The 24289-nt window shown below is 36.5% G+C and overlaps 1 protein-coding gene across 9 annotated transcripts in view; it reads left to right on the top strand.

Annotated features, from left to right (window-relative positions):
- Nucleotides 1-18501, top strand: part of CCDC169 (coiled-coil domain containing 169) — a 61243-nt gene extending 42742 nt beyond the window's left edge. For all 9 annotated transcript variants that reach the window (XM_045376849.2, XM_065533150.1, XM_045376853.2 and 6 more), the window contains 2 exons: nucleotides 2968-3044; nucleotides 14689-18501. In XM_045376849.2, coding sequence (XP_045232784.1) covers nucleotides 2968-3044; nucleotides 14689-14788 — 177 coding nt within the window. In that variant the 3' untranslated portion in view covers nucleotides 14789-18501. The remainder of the gene's footprint in view (nucleotides 1-2967; nucleotides 3045-14688) is intronic.
- Nucleotides 18502-24289: the final 5788 nt, after the last annotated feature.

Here is a 24289-nt window from a genome sequence, read left to right as displayed (position 1 = left end):
CAAAAAAAAAAAAAAAAAATGAAGTCATTGAATCAATGAAATGCATTGGGAATAATATACAGTGGGAAAAGAAAAAATAGTCTAGGATATAGCTGTGAAGAAGTTCAACAGTGACGATCAAGGGAAAAAGAGCCGAAAAGAGGGTTGGAGTCCTGAAGACACAACTAGGTCTGACAAGGAGGTAGAGGATATTGAGGATGGGAGTAGCATGAAGAATAATCTGCTAGTCACTGATCCCGAATATCTAGAGGGATTAATGAAAGGATTGAGAGGAAGAGCATTAGGTTTGGGGATTAGAGCCAATAGGGGGATATTTAGAAAATTTTGAGAAAGGTCTATCATGGGTAAAGGGAAGTGTGTGTTGCGGTGTTGACTAAGGTAAACAAGAAGAAATTGAGACAAGATAGGATCAGCTCTTGCAGTCTCTTGTCTGTAAAATGGATGATTAGCTTAAACTTCATGGTCCTTGATACTGGGCTGGATGCATTGATTCCTCCTAGAACACAGGCACCCTTATGCCTTTCCTCAGACTATGTGCTTGGAATGTGCTCCTTCTCATACATGCCAGTTCCACTTCCTTCAAGGTCTAGCACAAACACTACCTCTTTATGGGGCCATGACGTGATGAAAAGACCAGACTGTAGTGGGATTGCAAATCTGAATCTGAATCCCAGCTCTGCACTTGCTATTATGTGACCTTTCTGGGCCTTAATTTCCTTCCTCACCTGTGAAAAGAAAGTATCAGTATCTTGCAGGGGTTTTGTGAGTATGTAGAGAAATAATATATGTGCAGTGCTGGGTGAAGTTTCTGGCACATAGTAGGTTTTAAATTCCAGTAAATGGTGAATATCACTTTCCTATGTTTCTTTTCTGATTTTCCGAGCCTCTCTGTGACAGGGACACCAGAATTTCTGCTTGCCTTAGCCTTCCTCCTGGTCCCTTATTGCTGATACATCTGTTTGCTTCACTCAGCTGTAGGTTCCTCCCTGAGGTCAGGCAGGGTGACTCATGCTTTCTATTCCCTTTCACAAAGAGTGGCAAAAAGGAAATATGCAAAATTCTTTACTGAACTGAACATAAAATAGAAATTTATGTTCATAATATTAAGCCCAAGTTATTAAGAAAAAGGTGATATATAAAACATTGTTGAAGGATTCTTTTAAGGTTAAAAGTAAAGTCTTTTGTCCCCAAGGCATTCATTTACCTTTGTTTATCTGAAAAATTCACTTATGTGAAATAATCCTACTCTGACTCCATAGGATCACTGAACATACGATAAAAGCCTATTTTAACAGCTTCCCAGGAAGATGTTAATCCTGTCCCCAGTATAAATGTTAATAAGGATTTTCACTCTAGTGTGAATTGTTAATCTCTATAGTGAAGGACAGTTCTAACCATGTGGATACTATGGTGATTGGAAAGGTTAATGGATGATTTGCAGTTCTTCCCAGGCTGAATACATAAATAATTGATTCATTGGTAGATAACTAGAGCTATTTGCTGAGTGTGCTGTTTATCCTTCTGCTGCTGTCCTCTCTGTGGCTTTGTCTCACTCTTGATTCACTGTTTTGAATGAAACTGAGTTTCCCCCTCTTGGGAGTCTTCTGATATGCACAACGTAAGAACACTACGGACATTGCTTTTTAATACATAGGTACGTTACATTACTTAAAGTCAGGCAGAAAGACTGATTAGAGCTTTTTGCAACACATAATAAACTTAAGCTTTAGCTTCTATCCTCGTAAACATAGAATTTTAGCAATGGCTGTGAGAGGTTGAGGAATATAATGCTTTTAGCTCACAGATAAGGAATCTGAGGCTTTTCTGTTTCATTATCGGGAAGTTCTAATTGTTAAAATTGTTAAAATATCATATGATGCCTCTTATTCTCCTTTCCTGAAACTTCCTTAAAATCCATTGGTTTTAGTTACATCCTCTGAAGAATAAGAATAAGTCTACACTCTTCCTGCAAGATAGGTTTTCAAAGATTTGTAAATGCCTCTCAGTCTTCCCTTAGTTTTTTGTTTTGTTTTGTTTTCTAAGCTAAAATATTAAGTTACATTAGCCATTCCCATAACATAGGTTCCAGACTGCCCAGGTATTTCAGCTGCCTTTTTGGACAATTCTGTTATTGTTCATTTAAAAATGTGGCTCCCTAGGTTTAAATGTAGTACTTAGGTTTAAATTTAGTACTTTATATATAATGTCAACAGCATAGTGACCAAAGTCTTAACTAACTCTGCCGCACCCATTTTTCTTCTCTGCTGCCTATCATTCTGAAATACAGATACAATAGTGTTGTTTCCTGTTAAAAACCTTCAGTTTGCATTACCCAGAGGATCACAGCAAAGCTCTGTGGTGTGGTCTCTATGGGGTCCTCTCCAACTTGGCTGTACCTGTCTCTGCAACCTTGTCCCTGCTAATATCCTAGACTGCCGTTAGACCAAATGCTATGTGCAGTTTCTGGATATATCTACTGCGTTATACCTGAGGTCCTTACTGTTCCTTCTACCTAGAATATCCTTTCCTTAGTTCTTAATTGGCTACTCTTCCATGTGGAGCCCCCCAAACCCTCAATTAACTACATCTCCTGTATGCTTACAAAGCACCTGTGCACATCTCTATCAAGGCATTTAATTATAGTCACCTATTTATTTTGTTGTTTCCCCAATAGAACTAGGACCCGTTTGTCTTTGTACCTAAGTGCTTAATGTAGTGGCAGCATATAGTAGATGCTCCATAACATTAGCTGAAGGAATGAATGAATTCTATTTTCTGTTCCAATATACCCAAACCTGTCACTCATATCAAATGATCTAATATCTTAGCTCACACACAAAAAACTTCTCTTACATATGCTGCAGAAAAACCAGGTTATGGGAGAGTTAATTGAGAATTGACTATCTCTCTTATTTCTGAAATCAATTATGAACTAAGAGGATAAACACTCAAATTTTTGTATTTCAGGGTTCTGGTTTACATCAAGTTTCTAAAAGGCAACAGATGGATCAACTGCCTAGGATGCAAGAGAATCTAGTGAAAACGTAAGTCTAGCTACATATTTTCTTTCTAATTAATTACATTTGCACATAAATGCCACTGACAAAACAGGTGTCCACTATATTTTGGAAGCAGAACGTCTAGGTTTTATAGCAACAATATAAAATTGCAGATGGTAAGAGAACTTAAAGAAGTTGTGATCTGTTCCACTATTTATACACATTTTTTTTTAGATCTCAGATACATTTTTGGTCCTCAAGCACAATAATATATTAGTTTTTAAACTAAAATAATATGTACCTAGGAGAGCTTAAAACTACACCATTAACAATGACATAAACATAGTCATACCTTGGAGATATTATGGGTTTGGTTCCGGACCACTGTAATGAAGCTAGTATCACAATGAAGTGAGTTATACAAATTTTGGGGTTTCTCAGTATATATAAAAGTTATTTTTATACCATTATACCATTACTGTAGTCTATTAAGTGTGCATTAGCATTATGTCTAAAAACAATGTAAATATCTTAATTTTAAAAGATTCTATGCTGAAAAATGCTATTGATCATCTGAGCCTTCAGTGAGTTATAATCTCTTTGCTGGTGGAGGGTCTTGCCTTGATGTTGATGGCTCCTGATGAATCAGAGTGGTGGTTGCTGAAAGCTGAAGTGCCTGGGGCAAATTCTGAAAAGAGGGCAACAACGAAGTTGGATGCCCCGATTGACTCTTTTATGGAAGATGTCTCTGTCGTTTGTGTTGTGGTTTGATAGCGTTTTACCTACGGCGGAACTTCTTTCCAAATTGGCATAATCCTTTCAAAGTCTGCTGCTGCTTTATCGACCAAGTCCATAGAATATTCTAAATCCTTTGCTGTCATTTCAAAAATGACATCACAGCATCTTTACCAGGAGCAGATTTCATCTCAAGAGACCACTTTCTTTGCTCATTTGTAAGAAGCAACTCCTCATCCATTCAAATTTTATTGTCAGATTGCAGCAAGTCAGTCACCTCTTCAGGCTCTACTTCAAATTCTAGTTCTCTTGCTATTTCCAAAACATCTACCGTTACTTCCTCCACTGAAGTCTTGCACCCTTCATAGTCATCTGTGAGGGTTGGAATCAACTTCTTCCAAACTTCTTTTAATGTTGACATTTTTCTACCTCCTCCCATAAATAACAAATGTTCTTAGTGGCATCTAGAATGATGAATCCTTTCCAGAAGGTTTTCTTCCAGACCCGTCAGAGGAATCACTATCTGTGGCAGATATAACCTTATGAAATGTATTTCTTAAATAATAAGACTTGAAAGTTAAAATTACTCCTTGATAAGTGGGCAGCAGAATAGATGTTATGTTAACAGGCATTTAAGCAGCATTTATCTTCTTGTGTATCTCCCACAGAGTTCTTGGATGTAACCAGGTACATTATCAAAGAGTTATAATATTTTGAAAGGAATCTTATTTTCTAAGCAGTAGGTCTCAACACTGGGCTTAAAATATTCAATAAACCATGCTGTAAACTCTAAACTCTTGTGCTGTCATCTGGGCTTTGTTGTTTCATTTACAGAGTACAGGAATATTAGGTTTAGCATAATTCCTAGGATTTTCAGAATGGTAAATGAGCATTAGCTTCAACATAAAGTCACCGGCTGCATTAGACAAGTCAACCTGTTTTTTTTGATGCTTCGAAGCCAGGCATTGTCTTCTCCTCTCTAGCTAGGAATGTCTAGGTGACATGGTTTTCACAGTTTCCTCCACATTTTATTTTTAAAGTCACATGGACTGTGGGTCTGAGATAGGGGGATTTCCAGAATCTTCAGAGGTTTGATAATAATGGAGAAGGCCAGAATTTCCCATTTTTCTCAGCTGGCATCGTTTTCCTACAGAAGGTTGTTTTGTGTACATTGAAAATCTGTTGGTTAGTGTAATTGCCTTCATCGATGATCTTAGCTAGTTCTGGGTAACTTGCTGCAGCACATAAGACATACTTAATTCCTCCAGCAAAAAATTGCAGCAACAGGTATGACATCAACACTTGCTACTTCACTTGGTACTTTTATGTTATGGAGGGGGCTTCTTTCCTTAAGCCTCATGAACCATCCTCTGCTGGCTTCTAGCTTTTCTTCTGCAGCTGTCTCACTTCTTTCAGCCTTCATAGAGTTGAAGGGATTTAGGGCCTTCCTCTTGATTAGGTTTTGGCTTAAGAGAATATTGTGGCTTCTTTGGTCTTCTATCCAGACCACTCACATTTTCTCCATGTCAGCAAAAGGCTGTTTTGCTTCCTTATCATTTGTGTGTTCACTAACGTGGTGCTTTTAATTTCTTTTAAGAATCTTCCCTTTGCATTTACACTTTGGCTTAACTGTTTGGCACAAGAGGCCTAGCTTTCAGCCCATCTCAGCTTTCAACATACCTTCCTCACTAAATGACTAAGCTTATCATTTCTAGCCAAATTAAAGTGAGAGATGTGCAACTCTTCTTTTACTTCAGCACCATAGTAGGGCTATTAATTGGCCTAATTTCAATATTGCTGTGTCTTAGTGAATAGAGAAGCCTAAAAAGAGGGAGAGAGACCCGGGAATGGCTGGTTGGTAGAGCAGTCAGAACATACATACCTTTATTAAACAGTTTGCTGTTTTATATGGGCATGGTTTATGGCTCCCCAAAACAATTACGGTAGTAACATCAAAGATCAGTGATCACCATAACAGATATAGTAATAATTTAAAAGTTTGAAATATTGTGAGAATTACCAAAATATGACACAGGTATGAAATGAACATATGCTATTGGAAAAATGGTGCTGATCGACTTGCTGAACAGAGGGTTGCCACAAATCTTCAATTTGTAAGAAAATGCAGTATCTTTGAAGCACAATAAAGTGAAGCATAATAAGACAAGGCATGCCTTTTTAGTCAGGAAATATGTTCACTGGAGTGGACACTAAAATAAACGTAGATGCCAGTGCAGTTTAAACTGTTTTCCTATGTAAATAAAACCAATTTAAGATAGATAAAGAACAGAGGGCCTGGTGCAGTGGCTCATGCCTGTCGTACAACATTTTGGGAGGCTGAGGCGGGAGGATTGCTTGAGGCCTCAAGTTCAAGACCAACTTGGGAAACATTGCAAGACTCTGTCTCTACAAAAATTAGAAAAATTGACTGGGTGTGATGGTGTGCACTGTAGTCCCAGCTGCCTGGGAGGCTGAGACGGAGGATCACCTGAGCCCAGGAGTTCAAGGCTGCAGTGAGCCACGATTGCACCACTGCAATCCAGCCTGGTTGACAGAGCAAGACACTGTCTCTTAAGAAAAAAAACCAGGAAAATATTTTGTGAGTTTAGAAGGTTATATCTACATGCAATTTTCCCTGGTCCTAAATACAGAAGAATTACTCAGGTAATCCTTGTCTGAGTAACTTTATCCTATGTAGGGGAAAACATTAATATGTAACTTAACACTATAAAAAATTAAGCCAAGATGTGAATCAGCTATAAGTCAGAATCCTTTTTAAATATAGGTCAAGGTAAGAGCCACTCAAGTATAGCAAATTTCCTTGTTGGAGATTAATGAGGTAGCAACATTTTGTCCAATAACCACTGTGTCCGAGTCCCCAAGACCACTCCCATCCATATTCAATGGTTCACTAGAAGAATTCATATACTGTCCGAGTCCCCAAGACCACGCCCACATTCAGTGATGCGCTAGAAGAATTCATAAGGATTGGCATATATTTGTACTTATGGCTAATATATATTTCTTTCCTTCCTTCCTTCCTTCCTTTTTTCCTTCCTTCCTTCCTTCCTTCCTTCCTTCCTTCCTTCCTTCCTTCCTTCCTTCTTTCCTTCCTTCCTTCCATCCTTAGCTAAGGAAAACAAAGCAAAATCAACCAAGGGATAAAGCTCATGGGATGAATTCTCAGAAAATTAGGCTCAAGCTTCCAAAAGTTTTCTCCAAGTTAGGGCCACATAAGACATACATAATTCCTCCAGCAAAAAATTACAACAACAACTATGACAGTACTTGAAGTTTTATCTACCAGAGAAGCTCATTAGATACTTAGCACCTAATGTTTCTACTGGGAGCAGATCACATAGGCTTCGTCTGCCTGGCGTGCACCAAAATTCCAGACTCCCAGAAAGAAAGCAGGTGTTCAGTATAAACCACATTGTTTGTACAGACAGCATAGGCATAGTGAATCATTCTTTTCGTTTGGGAAAAGGTTTATATCAGTGTAGGGAACTGTTTACCAGTAAGTTTCCAGATACCAGCCAAGGGCCAACCTTTTCTGTTCTTTTTATTAATATATATTCTTTTTCTTCTTCTGTTGTTTCCTTTTCTGTTATTTTTATATTGCTATTGTAATTCAGTAAATCAATCCACTAATGAGTTGCATTCTGCAGTTTGGAAAACATTGCTCTAAAAGACATCTAGGAGATTAAATATCTTTTACCAGTAAAGTACCTCAGCTTCATCATTAGTGTCATTAGTCAGTTATTATTAAGACATTAGTGTCATCATGTTAGTTAGATCTTTTAGAAATGGGCCGTATTTTGGAAGCTACTCAAAACATCCTTAATGTAATAGAAAATCATTTCATACTATAAGTAATATCTATAATGAGCTATATTAATTAAATATAATAATTGAATGATTGTGATTAATTCCATATTTCACCAGAAGAAATCATTTTTTAAACATGATTAATAAACTAAAGAAAATTTTAACAGGAAATAAATTATTCCCAAAGCACATTTTAAAAAGTTATTTTATTGAGATATTATTCATATACCAAAAAAAATATCCTTTTAGCCTACAACTCTGTATCCTTAGCACTTCAAAAGGCCAAGGCAGGACAATCACTTGAGCCCAGGAGTTGAGCTGCAGTGAGCTATATTCGTGCCACTTCATTGCAGCTTGGGCAACAGAGCCAGACCTCATTAAAAATTTTTTTTTTAAATAAAAATAATAAAGTGTACAACTCAATGATTTTTAGTATGTTCATGGGGTCATGCAAGCATCACTGCTAACGGATTCCAGAACATTTTCATCACCCCAGAAAGAAAGCCTATATGAATGAGCAGTTAGTTCCCAAACCCCCTTCCACTAACCCCTGGCAATTACTAATCTGCTTTCTGTCTTTATGGTTTTCTCTGGTTTTGTTATTTCATATACAGTCAGTCACATGTCCCTTAATGATGGGGACATGTTGTGAGAAGTGTGTCATACGGCAATTTTGTCATTGTGCAAACATCATAGAGTGTTCTTACAAAAACCTAGATGGTAGAGCCTACTACACACCTAGCTCTATGGTATAGCCTATTGCTCCTAAGTTACAAACCTGTACAGCATATTACTGTACTGAACACTCTGATAATTGTAACACAATGGTAAGTATTTGTGTATCTAAACATAGAAAAGGTATAGTACAAATACAGTATTATCTTACAGGAATACTGTCATATATGCAGTCCATTGCTGACTGAAATGTTATGTGACACATTTCCAACTGTAAATGGGAGCATACACAATATGTGAACTTGTGTGTTTAACTTATGCCACTTAGTATAACATTTTCAAGGTTCATCCATGTTGGAACATATGCGAGTTCTTTATTCCTTTTTGTGGTGGAGTAATATTCCAGTTTTTGGATATACCACATTTTATTTACCAAATCATCAGCTGATAGATATTTACATGTTTATACCTCTTCACTCTTTTGAATAATGCTACTATGAACATCCCTGCACAAGTTTTGTGTGTAAATGTTTTTAATTCTCTTTGGTGCATGCCTAAAAGTGGAATTGCTGCGTTAATTCCATTCTGTTTATCTTTTCAAGGAACTGCCAAGCTGTTTTCTGTAGTGGCTGTACCATTTTATATTTCTGTCAGCAATGTATCAGGGTTCCAGTTTCTCCACATCCTTGTCAACATGTTGTCCTTTATTTAAAAGAAATTTAACCATCCTAGTGGATATGAAGTGGTATCTTACTGTGGTTTTGATTTGCACTTTCCTAATGACTAATGATGTTGAACATCTTTTCGTGTACTTGTTGGCCATTTCTATACAGATAGCCTTCCATATGCATGAATTCTGCATCCATGAATTCAACCAACTGTGGATCAAAAAAATTGGGGAAAAAACAATAATAATAATAATAATAATAATACAATAATAATAAATAATTTTTAAGAACCAAATACAGTATAACATCTATTTATGTAGCATCTACTTTTGTATTATGTATAAGTAATCTAGAGATGAGTTAAAGTATACTGGATTATGTGTGTACATTATATAGAAATATGACACCATTTTATGTAAGGGACTTGACCATCTGTGAATCTTGGTATCCATGGGGGTCCTGGAACCAATCACCCGTGGATATAGAGGGACAACTGTATCTTCTTTGGAGAAATGTCTATTCAAGTCCTTTGCCTATTATTAAATTGGCTTGTTTGTCTCTGTTACATTGCATTGAGAGCATTTTATATTCTAGGTCTGAGAGCTTATCAGATAAAAGATTTACAATTTTTTTTCCCCATTCTATGGATGGTCTTTTTACTTTCTTGATGATATCTTTAGAAACCCAAAAGTTCTCTATTTTGATAAAGACCATCATCTACTTTTTCTTGGTTACTTGTGTTTTAGGTGTCATATATAAGAAGTCATTGCCTAACCTATGTTTTCTTCTAAGAGTTTTATAGTTTTAGCTCCCTTTTCACCCATTTTGAGTTCATTTTTGTATATGATATGAGATAGGCATCCAATTTCACTCTTTTGCCTGTATTTATTCAGTTGTCCTAGCACCATAGGTTGAAGACACTATACTTCACCAATTAAGTGGTCTTGGCACTCTTGTAAAAAAACAATTGACCATAACATATGGGTTTACTGTTAGACTCCCAGTTGTATTTCATTGATCTATAACCCTATCCTTATGCCAATACCATACTGTCTGGATGACTAACTTTTTAGTGAGTTTAAAATCAAGAAGTGTGAGTACTCAAATTTTATTGTTCTTTTTCAAGATTGTTTTGGTTATTCAGAGTCCCTTTAATTTCCATGTGGATTTAGGATCCACTTGTCAGTTTCTTCACAAAATATAGCTGGTGTTTTGATGAAGAGTGTGTGTTGAATTTGTAGATCACTTTGGGTAGTATTGCCATCTTAACAATATTAAGTCTTCTAATCCAAGAATATGAATTTCTTTCTATTTATTTAGATCTTCTTTAATTTCTTTCATAGATAGTTTATAGATTTTAGTGTACAAATCTTACAATTCTGTGGCTAAATTTATTCCTAATGCTGTATTCTTTTTGATGCAGTTTGAAATAGAATTATGTTTTAAATTTCATTTTAGGACTATATATTGCATTGTCTAGAAATACAGTTGATTTTTGCATATTGATCTTAAATCCAGAAACTCTGGATCTCATAAATGCATGCGTGTGTCTGTGTCTGTATGTGTATGTGTATGTGTATGCCTTAGTATTTTCTGTACATAAGAACATGTCACCTAAATAGAGATCATTTTACTCCATGTTTTCTTCTTCTTTTTCTTCTTCTTTTTTTACTCCTTTTTTTTCTTCTAATTTGGATGCCTTTTATCTATTTTTCTTGCCTAATTCTATACAATGTTGAATAGAAGTGGTAATAGTGAACATCCTTAACTTGTTCCTTATCTTAGAGAGAAAGCTTTTGGTTTTTACATTAAATATAATGTTGGCTGTAAATTTTGTTCATAGATTTTCTTTATTAGGTTTAGTGCTTAGAGATAAATTTATAGCTGTAAATATATTTTTAAAGGAATCATTTCAAATAAAAAATCAAATCTTCTACCTTAAGAAACTTGAAAAAGAGGAGCAAACCAAACCCCAAACAAGCAGAAACAAGAAAATAAGAGTAATATTTGCCTCATAAAATAAGTAGGAAGGTGTTCTCTCCTATTTCATTTTTATGAAGTGTGCACGAAGGATTGGTTTTACATGTGTATGTTTGGTAGAATTTACCAGTGAAGCCATCTGGTCTTGGTCTCAGTGGTTGCCCTGGGAATTACAATTAGGATATTAATTTATAACAATCTACTTTAGGTTCAAATCAACTTAATTTCAGTAGTGTACCAAAAGATCTTTCCTATGTAGCTCCATTCCCTCCACCTTACTTTGTGCTGTTATTGTCATACAAATTACAACTTTATACATTTTGTTTCCATCAACAGATTTATAATTATTGCTCCTGCAGTTATTTTCTTAATCAGTTAGGAGATTCAAAAAGAATTACAAACAAAAACCACATTTATCCTATTTTTATGTTTACCTATGTAGTTACCTTTACTAGTTTTCTTTATTTTTTCATGTGAATTTACACTACTATCAAATGTCCTTTTATTTCAACACAAAAATCTCTACTATTTTTTATAGGGCAGGTTCACCGATGATTAATTCCTTCTGTTTTTCCTTATCTGGAAATGTCTTAATTTTTCTTTTATTTTAGAAGGATAGTGTTGTTGCACATAGGATTCTTAGCTGAAAGTCTTTTTCCTTTAGCACTTTGAATATTTCATCTCACTGCCTTCAGGCCTTCATAGTTTCTGATGAGAAATCAGTTGTTACTCCTATTGAAGATCCCTTATACAGACTGAGTTGCTTCATTCTAGCTGCTTTCAAGATTCCCTCTTTGTGTTGGCTTTTGATAGTTTGATTATGATGTGTCTGGATATTCATCTTGGAATTTGTTAGCTTTCTTAAATTTGTAGATAAATATTTTTAATGAAATTTGGGAAATTTTTAGCTATTATTTTTCAAATAATCTATCTGTCCTTTACTCTTTACCCTCTCCTTCTGGGACACTCATTATACATATGTTGGTATAGTTGATGGTGTTTTACAGGTCTCTGAGACTGTTCAGTTTTCTTTAGTGGGGGCCATAGGCTCTTGCCCCTAAAGTTTACTAAAAATCACAGACATGAATCAGATTTATTAATAGGAGAAAAGGCACACAAATTTATTTAATATGTATACATGCTTCAGAATGAAGACCCAACTTCCCAATGAGTTATAGAAGCTTATATACCATTTTGAAGTTACAGAAAGAGTAGGGGCTTAGATTCTGATTTTAAAAAAGGTTATAGGAGCAGGGAGAAGAGGTTTAGCAAACAAAGGTGGACTTTTTATGTAGATGAAGCCACCATCAAAGAGAATAGATGGTAAATGTTTCTTCTCAGACTTTTAAATGTGTCAGATTTTCAATCTCTCCTAGATCTGGGGAAAAGCATAGAAAGGGGAAGTGGCACAGCTGCATTAGTGGAGATTCTCCACATTAATGCAAATGTTCCCCACTTAAGACAGCTTTGTAAGGCCATTTCTGCCTGCTGGCCAAGAGACTGACATTTCAAAATATGTCAAAGAACTATATTTTGGGGGAAAATATTTTAACTTCCTTCACTTTATTCTTTGTTATCTGTTGCTCAAACCAGACGATCTTAGTTGACAAATCTTTAACTTCACTGAATCTTGTGCCTGCTCCAATCTGCTGTTGAGCTCTTCTAGTGAATTCTTCATTTCAGTTATTTTCTTTTTCAACTCCAGGATGCCTATTTGGTTCTTTTTAAATAATTTCTTTCTCTTATTAGTATTCTTGATTTGGTGAGACAACATTCTTATAATTTCCTCTATAGATATGATTTCCTTTAGTTCTTTAAACATATTTAAATAGTAGATTTAAAGTCTTTCTCTATTAAGTCTAACATCTGGACTTCCTCAGGGAAAGTGTTTATTAGTTGCTTTTTTTTCTTGCATAAGAGCCATTTTTTTTGTCTCGTCTCATATATGGTAATTTTTTTTTTGAAAACTGGATGTTTTAAAAAATATAACGTGGCCACTCTGTATATTAGTTTCTTTCCCCTCCCCAGGGTTGTTTGTTGTCACTGTTTTTGCGGCTGCTTGTTTAGTGACTTTTCTGAAATAATTATGTAAAATCTGTATTCTTTGTTGGGGTGGACACTGAAGTCTCTGCTGAGTTAGCTTAGGGGTCAGCTAATAATTGAACAGATTTCTTTAAATGCCTAGAATCAATAAATCTCCTAGACTTTGCTGATGGGCTCTGTGTGTGTGTGTTGGAACATGCCTTCAACAGCTGGTCAGGCAAATTACAACTGTACCTTATTCTTTACTTCCTGCTTGTGCAGAGCCTCAAGGTCAGCCAGAGGCAAAAGCTTAGGGACTTTTCAGGCCTTTCCTGAGTATGCACACACTCCTATGCATCCCCACAGTTACGCGTGTGTATGGTCTTCTAGATTCCAAGAAATATAATGGAGCTTATTAACACTCATTTCGCAGCCGTCTCACTCTGTTGCCTAGGCATGATCTCAGCTCACTGCAACCTCTGCCTTAGGCTCAAGTGATTCTCATGTCTCATCCTCCCAAGTGGCTGAGATTACAGGCATGCAGCACCACGCCTGGCTAATTTTTTTCTTTTTTTTTTTTGTATTCTTAGTACAGGTGGGGTTTCGTCATACTGGCCAGGCTGGTCTCATACCCCTGGCCTCAAGTGATCCACTTGCCTCCCTTAGCCTCCCAAAGTGCTGGGATTACAAGTGAGAGTCACTGAGCCTGGCCTCTCAGCTTTTCCTTTTAAGCTTCCTGGTAAGCCTATTTTTTTTTCCTCAATTGTTATCTACTAACTCCCGGCAGCTCTGAAATTAAACAATGGTTTCTTATTGTTCCATGCCCCTAGGGAAAAGGCTATTTACACTGGACCATCTCCAAGTTAGGTCAAATAAAGATAGCTTTGTAAGTGGTGTTTCAAGTAATCACCAGACTATTTAAATAATGAAACTCCTCTCGGAATGAAATAGATGTTAAAGGAGCTCCAGCCCTATTCTGCCCCTTATGGTGTCTGCCAGGCTACTGGGTTTTCACTGCAATTGTGCACTCTTGGTTTTCAAGGCTGCCATGGAGCTGGGGATGACAGCCGGGGGAACAGTGGATAGGCATAGGGCAAGTTAAAATGCTACAAAGCTCAGTGTTCGAAGTTTCAGCCATTTGTTTCTGTTGTTATTTTATAAATTCTCCAGGATTGTTGCAACACTTTCGTTAATTTCCAGAGTTTTGATAAAGTTGCTTCTAACCATATTTGCCAATTTATCATCACTTTTATGCAGAAGAGAATCTTATCCTTCATTTTAATGAGGAGAAAATGACAGGTTCTTACTCATCGTTTTACTGCCATCACCCCCTAACTAAGAAAGTTTTTAGGAAATTGAAGTGGCCTTTTACTCTCTCAAGTCAGAGTATAAGCTAGGTTGGCTTTTTAATGCCACATAAGTCATTAATGGAAAAAGGATCTCATGGAAATCTAAGGAAAGGAATCCATGGATCTGTCTTATCCCTCATTAGACAGAACTTTCCACATTAGGGCACCTGACATGCTGCTTCCCAGCGTTTGAATTATCTACCCTTAAGCTGTATGCCTCTGTAGCTGTGGAGATGATATGCTATAACAGAAGGCTGCCTAAGATTTGCACTGTAAGCTGAAACTCTTCACAGGAAGGTTTCCATGTGAGGGTCTATCGGGGTGGGGGGTGGGGAATAAGGTACAATATACATTTCTCCCTGTGTGGCCTATAATGTTTTTGTTGTACATAATGGTGACTGAAAAATTATGATGAACACTTATTTATTTCAGTGGAAGATATAATCCAGCTAAGCAGAAGACAGTGAGTGCCAAGAGAGGACCAGTAAAAAAGATTACAAGATCAAACCATCTTCCAGAACTCCATCCATGATTCCAGAACTGGGTGGATTTCTATTTCTTCCTTTTTCCATTTATAATATTCAACTTATGAAGTTAATGGTCAGCACATTTCTTCAGGGAATAAAATAGATAAGAACTGCCAAATTTTTCTTTAGCTCCTTTTCCAGATGTGTGTTCCTTTGTTTGCATAAAAGTAATTTTCTCCAGTGACCCTAAACTATGAAGTGCTTGAGAGTTTTAAAATATCCTAGGGAATCTGAAGGCTGGCATCGTTACATTTACTTTTCATGATACACCCATGATCTGCTCTGATAGAAACATTTCTATTCTATTTGGTTTCTAGTTGACTGTCAGCGAAAAGTGTGTATTCATAAAACCTTTTTGCTATTTTGGGCTGGATCTTGCTCAGTTTTTTAAATTTCAAGTTTAAACAAAGCCGAAAATCAAGTCCATTTTAAGTTTTGACTTGAACTCTTATGGTATTGTAGAACAACCTTAGATTACAAATAAACTTGCCGCTCTGCCATGAACTTAGGAGATCTTGGGCAAGTCCCTTCACCTCTTGTTTATTTCCCACACCTGTAAAATGACTGAGGCAAAACTATACACTTTCTGAGGATTTTTACAATTCTAGAAAACCAGTATTTATTCAATCATAAGGTCCTACCACTTACTTAGCACTAGTGATTTAAGTAATTTTGTGATGTGTGGTAATTCATAGTGATGGACTAATTCTTTAGACCAAACTGCAATTGTTCACAATACTCAAGTCCAGACATGGAGATAGAATGAGAATAAGAAAAGAGTTCTTTTGAGGCATTTATAAAATGTATTGAATCCTCTCATTCGTGGTTAGACTGTTTTTGTCTTTTAGATAGTTTTTGTAACTGTCACCTAGGTCCGGAACATGTAACTTGTTTGTCCACTTTAATAAGTGAAATCATTGGACTTCAAATTTATAGAAATCACCTAGAGGTAAGTATAGTTTCCAGCTAATGGTGTTCTCATCCTGTATCTGGCACTAAACCTAAATTCAATTCTGTATCACCAGGAATGAATACCAAATGCATTTCTGTAACTACTTCTATAAAAGTTTATTTTCTTTCTTTAAGGAAGAATATATAAATTTCATATAGCCAAAAATATTTTAAGTTACTTTAAAATGTAATGTGGAAAAATATAACTTTCTATAAATTATTCTACATTGGAATTATTCATAAATATTTTACCCTATTATTTAGCTAACTATTGATATTAGGTGCCTTGACCCATATCATTAGACAAATATTAGATTTTTATGTCTTATACCATCTTTCTCAGCATTAGTAGAAAATTAATAATTAAAATAATAATTATAGGACGGGTGTGGTGGCTCACACCTATAATCCTAGTACTTTGAAAGGCCAAGGCAGGCAGATCACTTGAGTCCAGGAGTTTGAGAACAGCCTGGCCAACATGGCAAAACTTGTCTCTACTAAAAATAGAAAAAATACAATTAGCCTGGAGTGGTTGTGCACGCCTGTAATCCCAGCTACTCAGGAGGCTGAGGCACAAGAATCACTTGAACCCGGGAGGCAGAGGTTGCAGTGAACTGAGATCATGCCACTGCACTCCAGCTTGGGAGACAGAGCAAGACTCTGTTTCAAAAAAAAAATCATTATTATAATAATTATAATTATCAATGAAAAATAAACACATTTTTTCCTTTCATACAGAGCTAAGCTATTGTAGGGACTATTGAGGAACATTTAAAGTTATCTCAATCACTGGGATAAAATATTAGTTGAACATCTTATCACAGGGACTCTATTACATTTAAGTGTTGGTTCTGCAAGAGCTACTTTGGGATACTTTTCAGATGCCATAAAATGTCTGTATTAAACAGAATGATGGAATGTTGAGAGAGTATAAAGAACTGAAATGAGGGACTGCAAGATCTGTATTCTAATACAGTTTTGCCACTTATAAGTTTCTGACTTTGGTAAATAACTTTTCATATCTTCAGTTTTATCCTTTATAATTACTGCCTTGAGATTGCTGTGCAGATAAAGGGTACTTACCATGTATTTATTTCTTTACTTCTTTATAGCCTCTTTCCCACTAGAAGGGATGTGAGTTAGCTTTTACTAATATAGAGGTATCAAAAAATACCTACAAGATAAAAGATGAAAATAAAAATTAAAATTTAGCAAGAATTTCCAACCAAGAAAAGTTTTAGTTTTAAGCTTTCTACCAGTCAGTGCAAAGAAGCAATGACTGCTTTCCTCTGTAGAAGGAATATACAAGTAGAGAAGAAGTTTTATCTAATTCTAAGCTCTGAAAATAATTTTGTCATAAAGAAAATGCAATTACTGGCCGGGCATGGTGGCTCACACCTCCTGTCACTTTGGGAGGGTGAGGCAGGTGAATTGCTTGAGCCCAGGAGTTCCAGACCAGCCTGAGCAACATGGCAAAACCCCATCTCTACAAAAAATACAAAAATTAACCAGTTGTGGTGACACATGCCTGTAGCCTAGTACTCAGAAGGCTGAGGTGGGAGGATCACTTGAGCCAGCCCAGGAGGTTGAGGCTGCAATGAGCCACTGTACTCCAGCCTGGGCAACAGAATAAGACCCTGTCTCAAAGAAAAAGAAAAAAAATCTAATTACTTGCTGCAATAACTGCAGCAAAAATGACAGTTTAGGGTCTTTGATACTCAAATATGTATTGACTTCAGTAGTTGTTTTCTTTCATTGGAAAGTTCAGAAATCATAAAGCAAAACCATCAGTAAAACAACATAAAAAATTTTAAGATATCTAAATGTATTACAAAATATCAAGACATACCATTTTAAAAACAAATATTGCCATAATAAAAAAGACAGATCATGAGTATTGACATGAGTGTGAAGAACCTGGAACCCTCATATGTTGCTGGTGGGGATGCAAAGTGATACAGCCACTTTGGAAAGCTGTCAGTTTCTCAAAAGGTTAAACATGGAGTTACTATATGACACAGCAAGTCTCTTTGGTATATGCCCAAGAAAAATGGAAACCTATGTCCACATAAAAACATGTACAGGAAGGTTTGTGGCACCATTACTCAAATAGCCAAGCAGTGGAAACAACCCAAATGTTCATCAGCTGATGGTTGGGTAAATAAAATGCAGTATATTCCAGCAATGGATATTATTTGGCAGTAGAAAGGAATGAAATGCTGATATATGCTACAACATGGGTAAACCTTGGAAACATTATCCTAAGTGAAATAATGGAATAACAAAAGACCATATATTGCATAATTCCATTTATATGAAATGTCAAAAAATAGGCAAATCCATAGAGACAGAAAATAGATCGGTAGTTGCTGAGGGTTGGCAGAAGGGTCGGTGATGGAGAATGACTGCTGATGGGTACAGGATTCCTTTTTGGGGTGATGAAAATGTTCTAAAATTGATTGCAGTGACAGTTGCACAACTCTGTGAAAGTAATGAAAACTATTGTATACTTTAAATGGGTTAATGGTATGTTTTGTGATTTATACCTCAGTAAGGTTGTTGTAAAAATGTTAAATATAAGTTATTTTAATATTAATTAGTAAATAAATGTTAATGAAATATTTGATCTTTCTCAAAAATATGATCCAAAAAATACAAAAATGCATTATCACTAGTGCTATTACTGGGTATAGAGCTTTTTATTTATTTGTGTGTGTATGTGTATGTGTGCGTGTGTAAAAACACAATAAACTAGTTGGAACATCTGCTTTGTTAGCATATTTGTACCTTCTCTGCCCTTATTCATGTTCTATTCACATCTCTTCAAACGGTCCCCTCTTAAAAGAAGAATTGGACCCTTTAGAGGTCAGCTGCTTGGAGACATTGGGTTTCAGTGCTGCTAGTGTGGCTGGACCAGAGAACAGGACATGCCTTGGAAAAAAAGCTCTCTGGCGGCCAGGCATGGTGGCTCATGTCTGTAATCCCAGCACTTTGACAGGCCGAGGTGGGCGGATCACGAGGTCAGGAGATCGAGACCATCCTGGCTAACATGGTGAAACCCCTTCTCTACTAAAAATACAAAAAAATTAGCCAGGTGTGTTGGCGGGCACCTGTAGTCCCAGCTACTCAGGAGGCTGAGGCAGGAGAATGGCGTGAACCCAGAAGACAGAGCTTGCAGTGAGCTGAGATGTGCCACTGCACTCCAGCCTAGGCAACAGAGCAAGACTCCCTCTCAAAAAAAAAAAAAAAAGCTATCTGGCCCGCCTGCTTACATGGGTCCTCAACCTTGGCTGTGTGTCAGACTCACCTGAAGAGCTTAAAGTAAAATACTCAGACATGTGCACCACCCCCAGGATTGTGATCTCACATGTATTTCTTTAAGCCTCCCCCCAGGAAATTGTGCAGAAAAGATTGGGACCCACTCTGCTGGTTCAGTGTGGCTCCATCTCTCAAACTGAATGACACTTCTTCCAACTCTCCTCAAGCTGACTTCACCTTGGTCTTTTTATTTTTACTTTTTTACAGTGAGAGATAAGGATTTTATTTTTTCTTTGTTGTTATTTATTTCAATTTTTATTTTAGATTCGGGGGTAGCCGTGCAGGTTTGCTACCCTGGTATATTGTGTAACGGTGAGGTATGGGGCACAAATAATCCTATCACCCAGGGACTGAGCATAGTAGCCACCAGTTGTTTGTCAACGTTTGCTCTCCTTTCTTCCTCCACCCTTTAGTGTTCCCCAGTGTCTATTGTTGCTATCTTTATGTCCATGTGACCAGTGTTTGGCTATCACTTGTAAGCAAGAACATGCAGTATTTGGTTTCCTGTTCCTGTATTAATTTGCCTAGGAAAATAGTCTCTAGCTGCATCCATATTGTTACAAAGGACATGATTTCATTTCTTTTATGACTGTATAGTATTCAATGGTGTATATCAGGAGTCCCTAGTCTCTGGCTGTGGACTGTTACCTGTCCATGGCCTGTTAGGAACTGGGCTGCCCAGCAGGAGGTGAGCTGCAGGCGAGCAAGCATTACCACCCAAACTCCACCTCCTATCAGATCAGCAGCAGCATTAAATCCTCATAGGAGCACGAACCCTGTTGTGAACTGTGCATGTGAAGGATCTAGGTTGCACACTTCTTATAAGAATCTAATGCCCAATGAGAATTTAACTAACGTCTAATCTGAGGTAGAACATTTTCATCCCAAAACTATCTCCTCCCAGCAATGCAGTCTGTGGAAAAATTGTTTTCCATGAAACCAGTCCTTGGAGTCAAAAGGGTTGGGAACCACTGGTGTATATGTAGCACGTTTTCCTTATTCAATCCACTGTTGATGGGTACCTAGGCTGATTCTATGTCTTTACTATTGTGAATAGTGCTGCGATGAGCATGCAAGTGCATCTGTCTTTTTAGTAGAAAGATTTGTTTTCTTTTGGATATATATACCCAGTAATAAGATTGCTGGGTCAAATGGTGTTTTAAGTTCTTTAAGAAATCTTCAGACTGCTTTCCACAGTGGCTAAACTAATTCACATTTCCACCAACAGTGTCTAAGTGTTCCCTTTTCTCCATAGCCTCACCAGCATCTGTTGCTTTTTGACTTTTCAATAATAGCCATTCAGACTAGTGTTAGATGGTGTCTTATGGTGGTTTTGATTTGCATTTCTCTGATGATTAGTGATGTGGAGCATTTTTTTCATGTTTGTTGGCCACTTGTATGTCTTCTTTTGAGAAGTGTCTGTTCATGTCTTTTGCCCATTTTTTTTTAATGGGGTTATTTTTTGCTTGCTGAGTTGTTTCAGTTTCTTATAGGTTCTGGATATTAGACATTTGTCAGATGCATAGTTCATGGATATTTTCTCCCATTCTGTAGGTTTTCTGTTTACTCTGTTGATAGTTTCTTTTGTTGTGCATAAGCTCTTTAATTAGGTCCCATTTGACAGTTTTTGTTTTGGTTGCAATTGCTTTTGAGACTTAGTCATAAATTTTTTCACAAGGCCGATATCCAGAATGGTGTTTCCAGGGGCCAGGCCTAGTAGCTCATGCCTGTAATCCCAACACTTTGGAAGGCCAAGGCAGGAGGATTGCTTGAACCCAGGAGTTTGAGACCAGCCTGGGCAACATAGTGAGACTGCCATCTCTACAAAAAGTAAAAAGTTAGCCAGGCATGGTGGTGCATGCTTGTGGTCTCAGCTGCTTGGGAGGCTGAGGTGGGAAGATCACTTGAGCCTGGCAAGTCAAGGCTGCAGTGAGCTGTGATCATGCCACTACACTCCAGGCTAGGCGACAGAATGAAACCCTGTCTCAAAAAAAAAAAAAAAAAAGGTTTCCTAGGTTTTCTTCTAGGATTCTTATAGTTTGAGGACTTACATTTAAATCTTTAATTCATTTTGAGGTAATTTTTGCATATGGTGAAAGGTTGGGGTCCAGTTTCATCCTTCTGTATACGGCTAGCCGGTTATCCCAGCACCATTTGTTGAATAGAGAGTCCTGTCCTTATTGCCTAATTTTGTTGACTTTGTTGAAGATCAGATGGCTGTAGGTATGTGGCTTTTTCTTCTGGGTTCTTTATTCTGTTCCATTGGTCTATGTGTCTGTTTTTGTGCCAGTACCATGCTGTTTTGATTACTGTAGCTTTACATATAGTTTGAAGTCTGGTAAAGTGTTGCCTGTGGCTTTTTCCTTTTTGATTAAGATTACTTTGGCTATTCGGGCTCTTTTTTGCTTTCACATGAATTTTAAAATAGTTTTTCTAGTTCTGTGAAAAATGTTAGTATTTTGACAGGAATAGTATTGAATCTGTAGATTGCTTTGGGCAGTATGGCTATTTTAACAATATTGATTCTTCCAATCCATGAACATGGAATGTTTTTCCATTTGTTTATGTCATCTGATTTCTTTTGGAGGTGGTTTATAGTTCTCCTTGTAGAGATCTTTCACCTCCTTGGTTAGATGTATTCCTAGGGGTTTTTGTATATGTCTTTGTGTATGTGGCTATTGTAGACTGGATTGCATTCTTGATTTGGCTCTTAGTTTGAATGTTATTGGTGTATAGAAATGCTACTGATTTTTTATACACTGATTTTGTATCCTGAAACTTTGCTGACGTTGTTTATCAATTCCAGGAGCCTTTTGGCAGAGTCTGTAGGGCTTTCTATGTATAGGGCCATATTATCCTTGAAGAGAGATAGGTTGACTTCTTTTCCTACGTAGATTTTTTTTTTTTTTTTCTTTCTCTTGTCTGATTGCTCCAGCTATCTCTTCCAGTACTATGTTGAATAGAAAGAGCTATTTTTGGGAGAATTTTCCAACCAAGATGTCAAAACAATAATGATGAGAGCATTATATGCTAATTCCCAATATTTTCCTTTGACTTGTTTAACTTTAAATAATCCAATTTTTTAACTTAATGACCTTGTAGAGAATATTTATAAAACACCTTTTGATTTTTGACTGGGGATGGATTTTTAAAAAATGTATAAAGAGCTATATAGTGTTGATTTCTAATAAATTATTTCTACCTTTTCATTATCTTAATTAGTTTTATCATGTATAGGAGATTCCAAAGCAGAATTACCTATATCAGTTTTAGTACTATTATATTCATATTTTACTGGATAAGAAATTACTTATTTGGGACTAAGAATTATTCTTGCAACAGAAGCTTATCAGTAACACTATTTGATTGCTTTTTGCTGTGTGCCCAAGTGAGGACCTGTCTAGACTTCTATACTATGTGTATTGTATTAATTTTGTTCATAAATTAAGTAATTGAGTTATAGATACTAATTTAATATGTAAAAAAATTAGATTGTTGATTTCAAATATCAGAATAACCAAATTGTAACAACAGTGCTAGGATTTTGGTATTTAAAAAGGCAGAGTATACCAGAATATTAAAAACTGGCATTAAAATCACTAAACATAATTGAGATATGAAAAAGTACCTTTAAAATAATAAAGCACTACATAAATATGAGATCATATCATATATTTGACAGTAGGACATTATTTTTACAGGTTAACATTCAATTAATCTGACTATGAATTAGAAAAATCTTGAATTTATAGAGTTCATTTAACTTTATTAAAGCAATTTGCCAACTCAGCTACAGAAATACAGAAAATATTACTATCTGGAGAACTACCCAATCGTAAGTTTATCATCGTTAGAATTGTTTAAGCAGAGATTAAGTGACCATTCCTCAGAGATACTGTAGGAAGGATTCCTGCAGTGGTGGAGGTGTGTAGTTGGTTGCTGTCAATGTGCCTTCTGATACTAAGATTCTGTGATTCCCTGTTCATATATCATTCAACAAAACGTGAGACAAAAATAACTCCCTAAAATATATGTTGATTACACCATATAGGTTATATACATATAGACTGTAAATATAAGCTTTCAAAAATGTTTTGCCATTAGCTAATAACTAACAAAATCAGTTTTATTAAGGTGGTTTTGTGTTTATATTGCATGGTGTTCAATGAGCTTCTTATATCTGTAGTTTTCATCAAATGTGGAAAATTTAGGGCCATTTTTGTATTATTTTTCTGCCGTTTCCTGTCCTCCTGGGCCTTTAATTACAGCCTGTTGTAAACCACTTGATATTGTTCTTTTTGGTTCTTTTTTTATATCTTCTGTCGTTGTATTTATGTTTTCCATTAAATAATTGGACAGGCATATGATGACTGTTTTAGCATACTTATTTGCTAATTACAGTATCTTTTTCATTTCTCAGTCTGTTTCTGGTGACTGATTTTTTCTTCTGGTTTTGGGTCTCATTTTCTGCTTCTTGTAATATCTACTAATTTATATTAGATGCTAGGCATTGATGATTTCACATAGTTGGTTATAGATTTATTCTTATAGGCAGTTAAATGACTTGCAGTTCAGTTTCTTCTTTTCAAGTCTTTTTTAGGGTAAGTATAGAGTGACCTTTGCCCTAGAGAGAGTTTAGCACTATTTCTAAGCCATAGCTATTGTGCGATCGCTAGTAAATTCTGTGAGTGATCAGCTGGGACACTCAACTCTTGCTGGTTGGACCTCAGATGCCTCACAGGCTTATGTGGCACTCTGCTTGACCTCGTAGAGTTTTACTCTAGGCTTACGTGTCTCAATATCCAGCCGACTCTCAAGGGGCCCCTAAGCAGATTTCTGGAGTTCTGTTTTTACATGTCTGATTGCCCTCTGGTACTGTGCTCTACAACTTCAGCCACTTCAGCCTCCCTGAACTCCAGCCTCTGTCTTCTCCGCTACATGAAACCACCATGCTTTGTTTGGGATCCCCTACCCTGCTCTGAGGTCTGCACCTGCAGGTAGAAATCTAGAACGATGGATAGGCCTCATGTCATTCCTCTCAGGGGTCACAGTCTTAAGGTGCATGTCAATATCTGCAGTTGTTTCATATATTTTTGTCTATTTTTCTGTTTCTTCACAGTAAGAAGCTAAATCTTTCCCGTTACTCTCAATGCCAGAAGTAAAGGATAAAGCACTAAAATAAAAGCAAAGAAAATATTTTAAAATCTAATATAAAAATCCATTTTGCTATGCATCTG

Source organism: Macaca fascicularis, chromosome 17 (genome assembly GCF_037993035.2).
Source record: "Macaca fascicularis isolate 582-1 chromosome 17, T2T-MFA8v1.1".
Classification (NCBI taxonomy): domain Eukaryota; kingdom Metazoa; phylum Chordata; class Mammalia; order Primates; family Cercopithecidae; genus Macaca; species Macaca fascicularis.
This window is presented reverse-complemented; position numbering and strand designations above follow the sequence as displayed.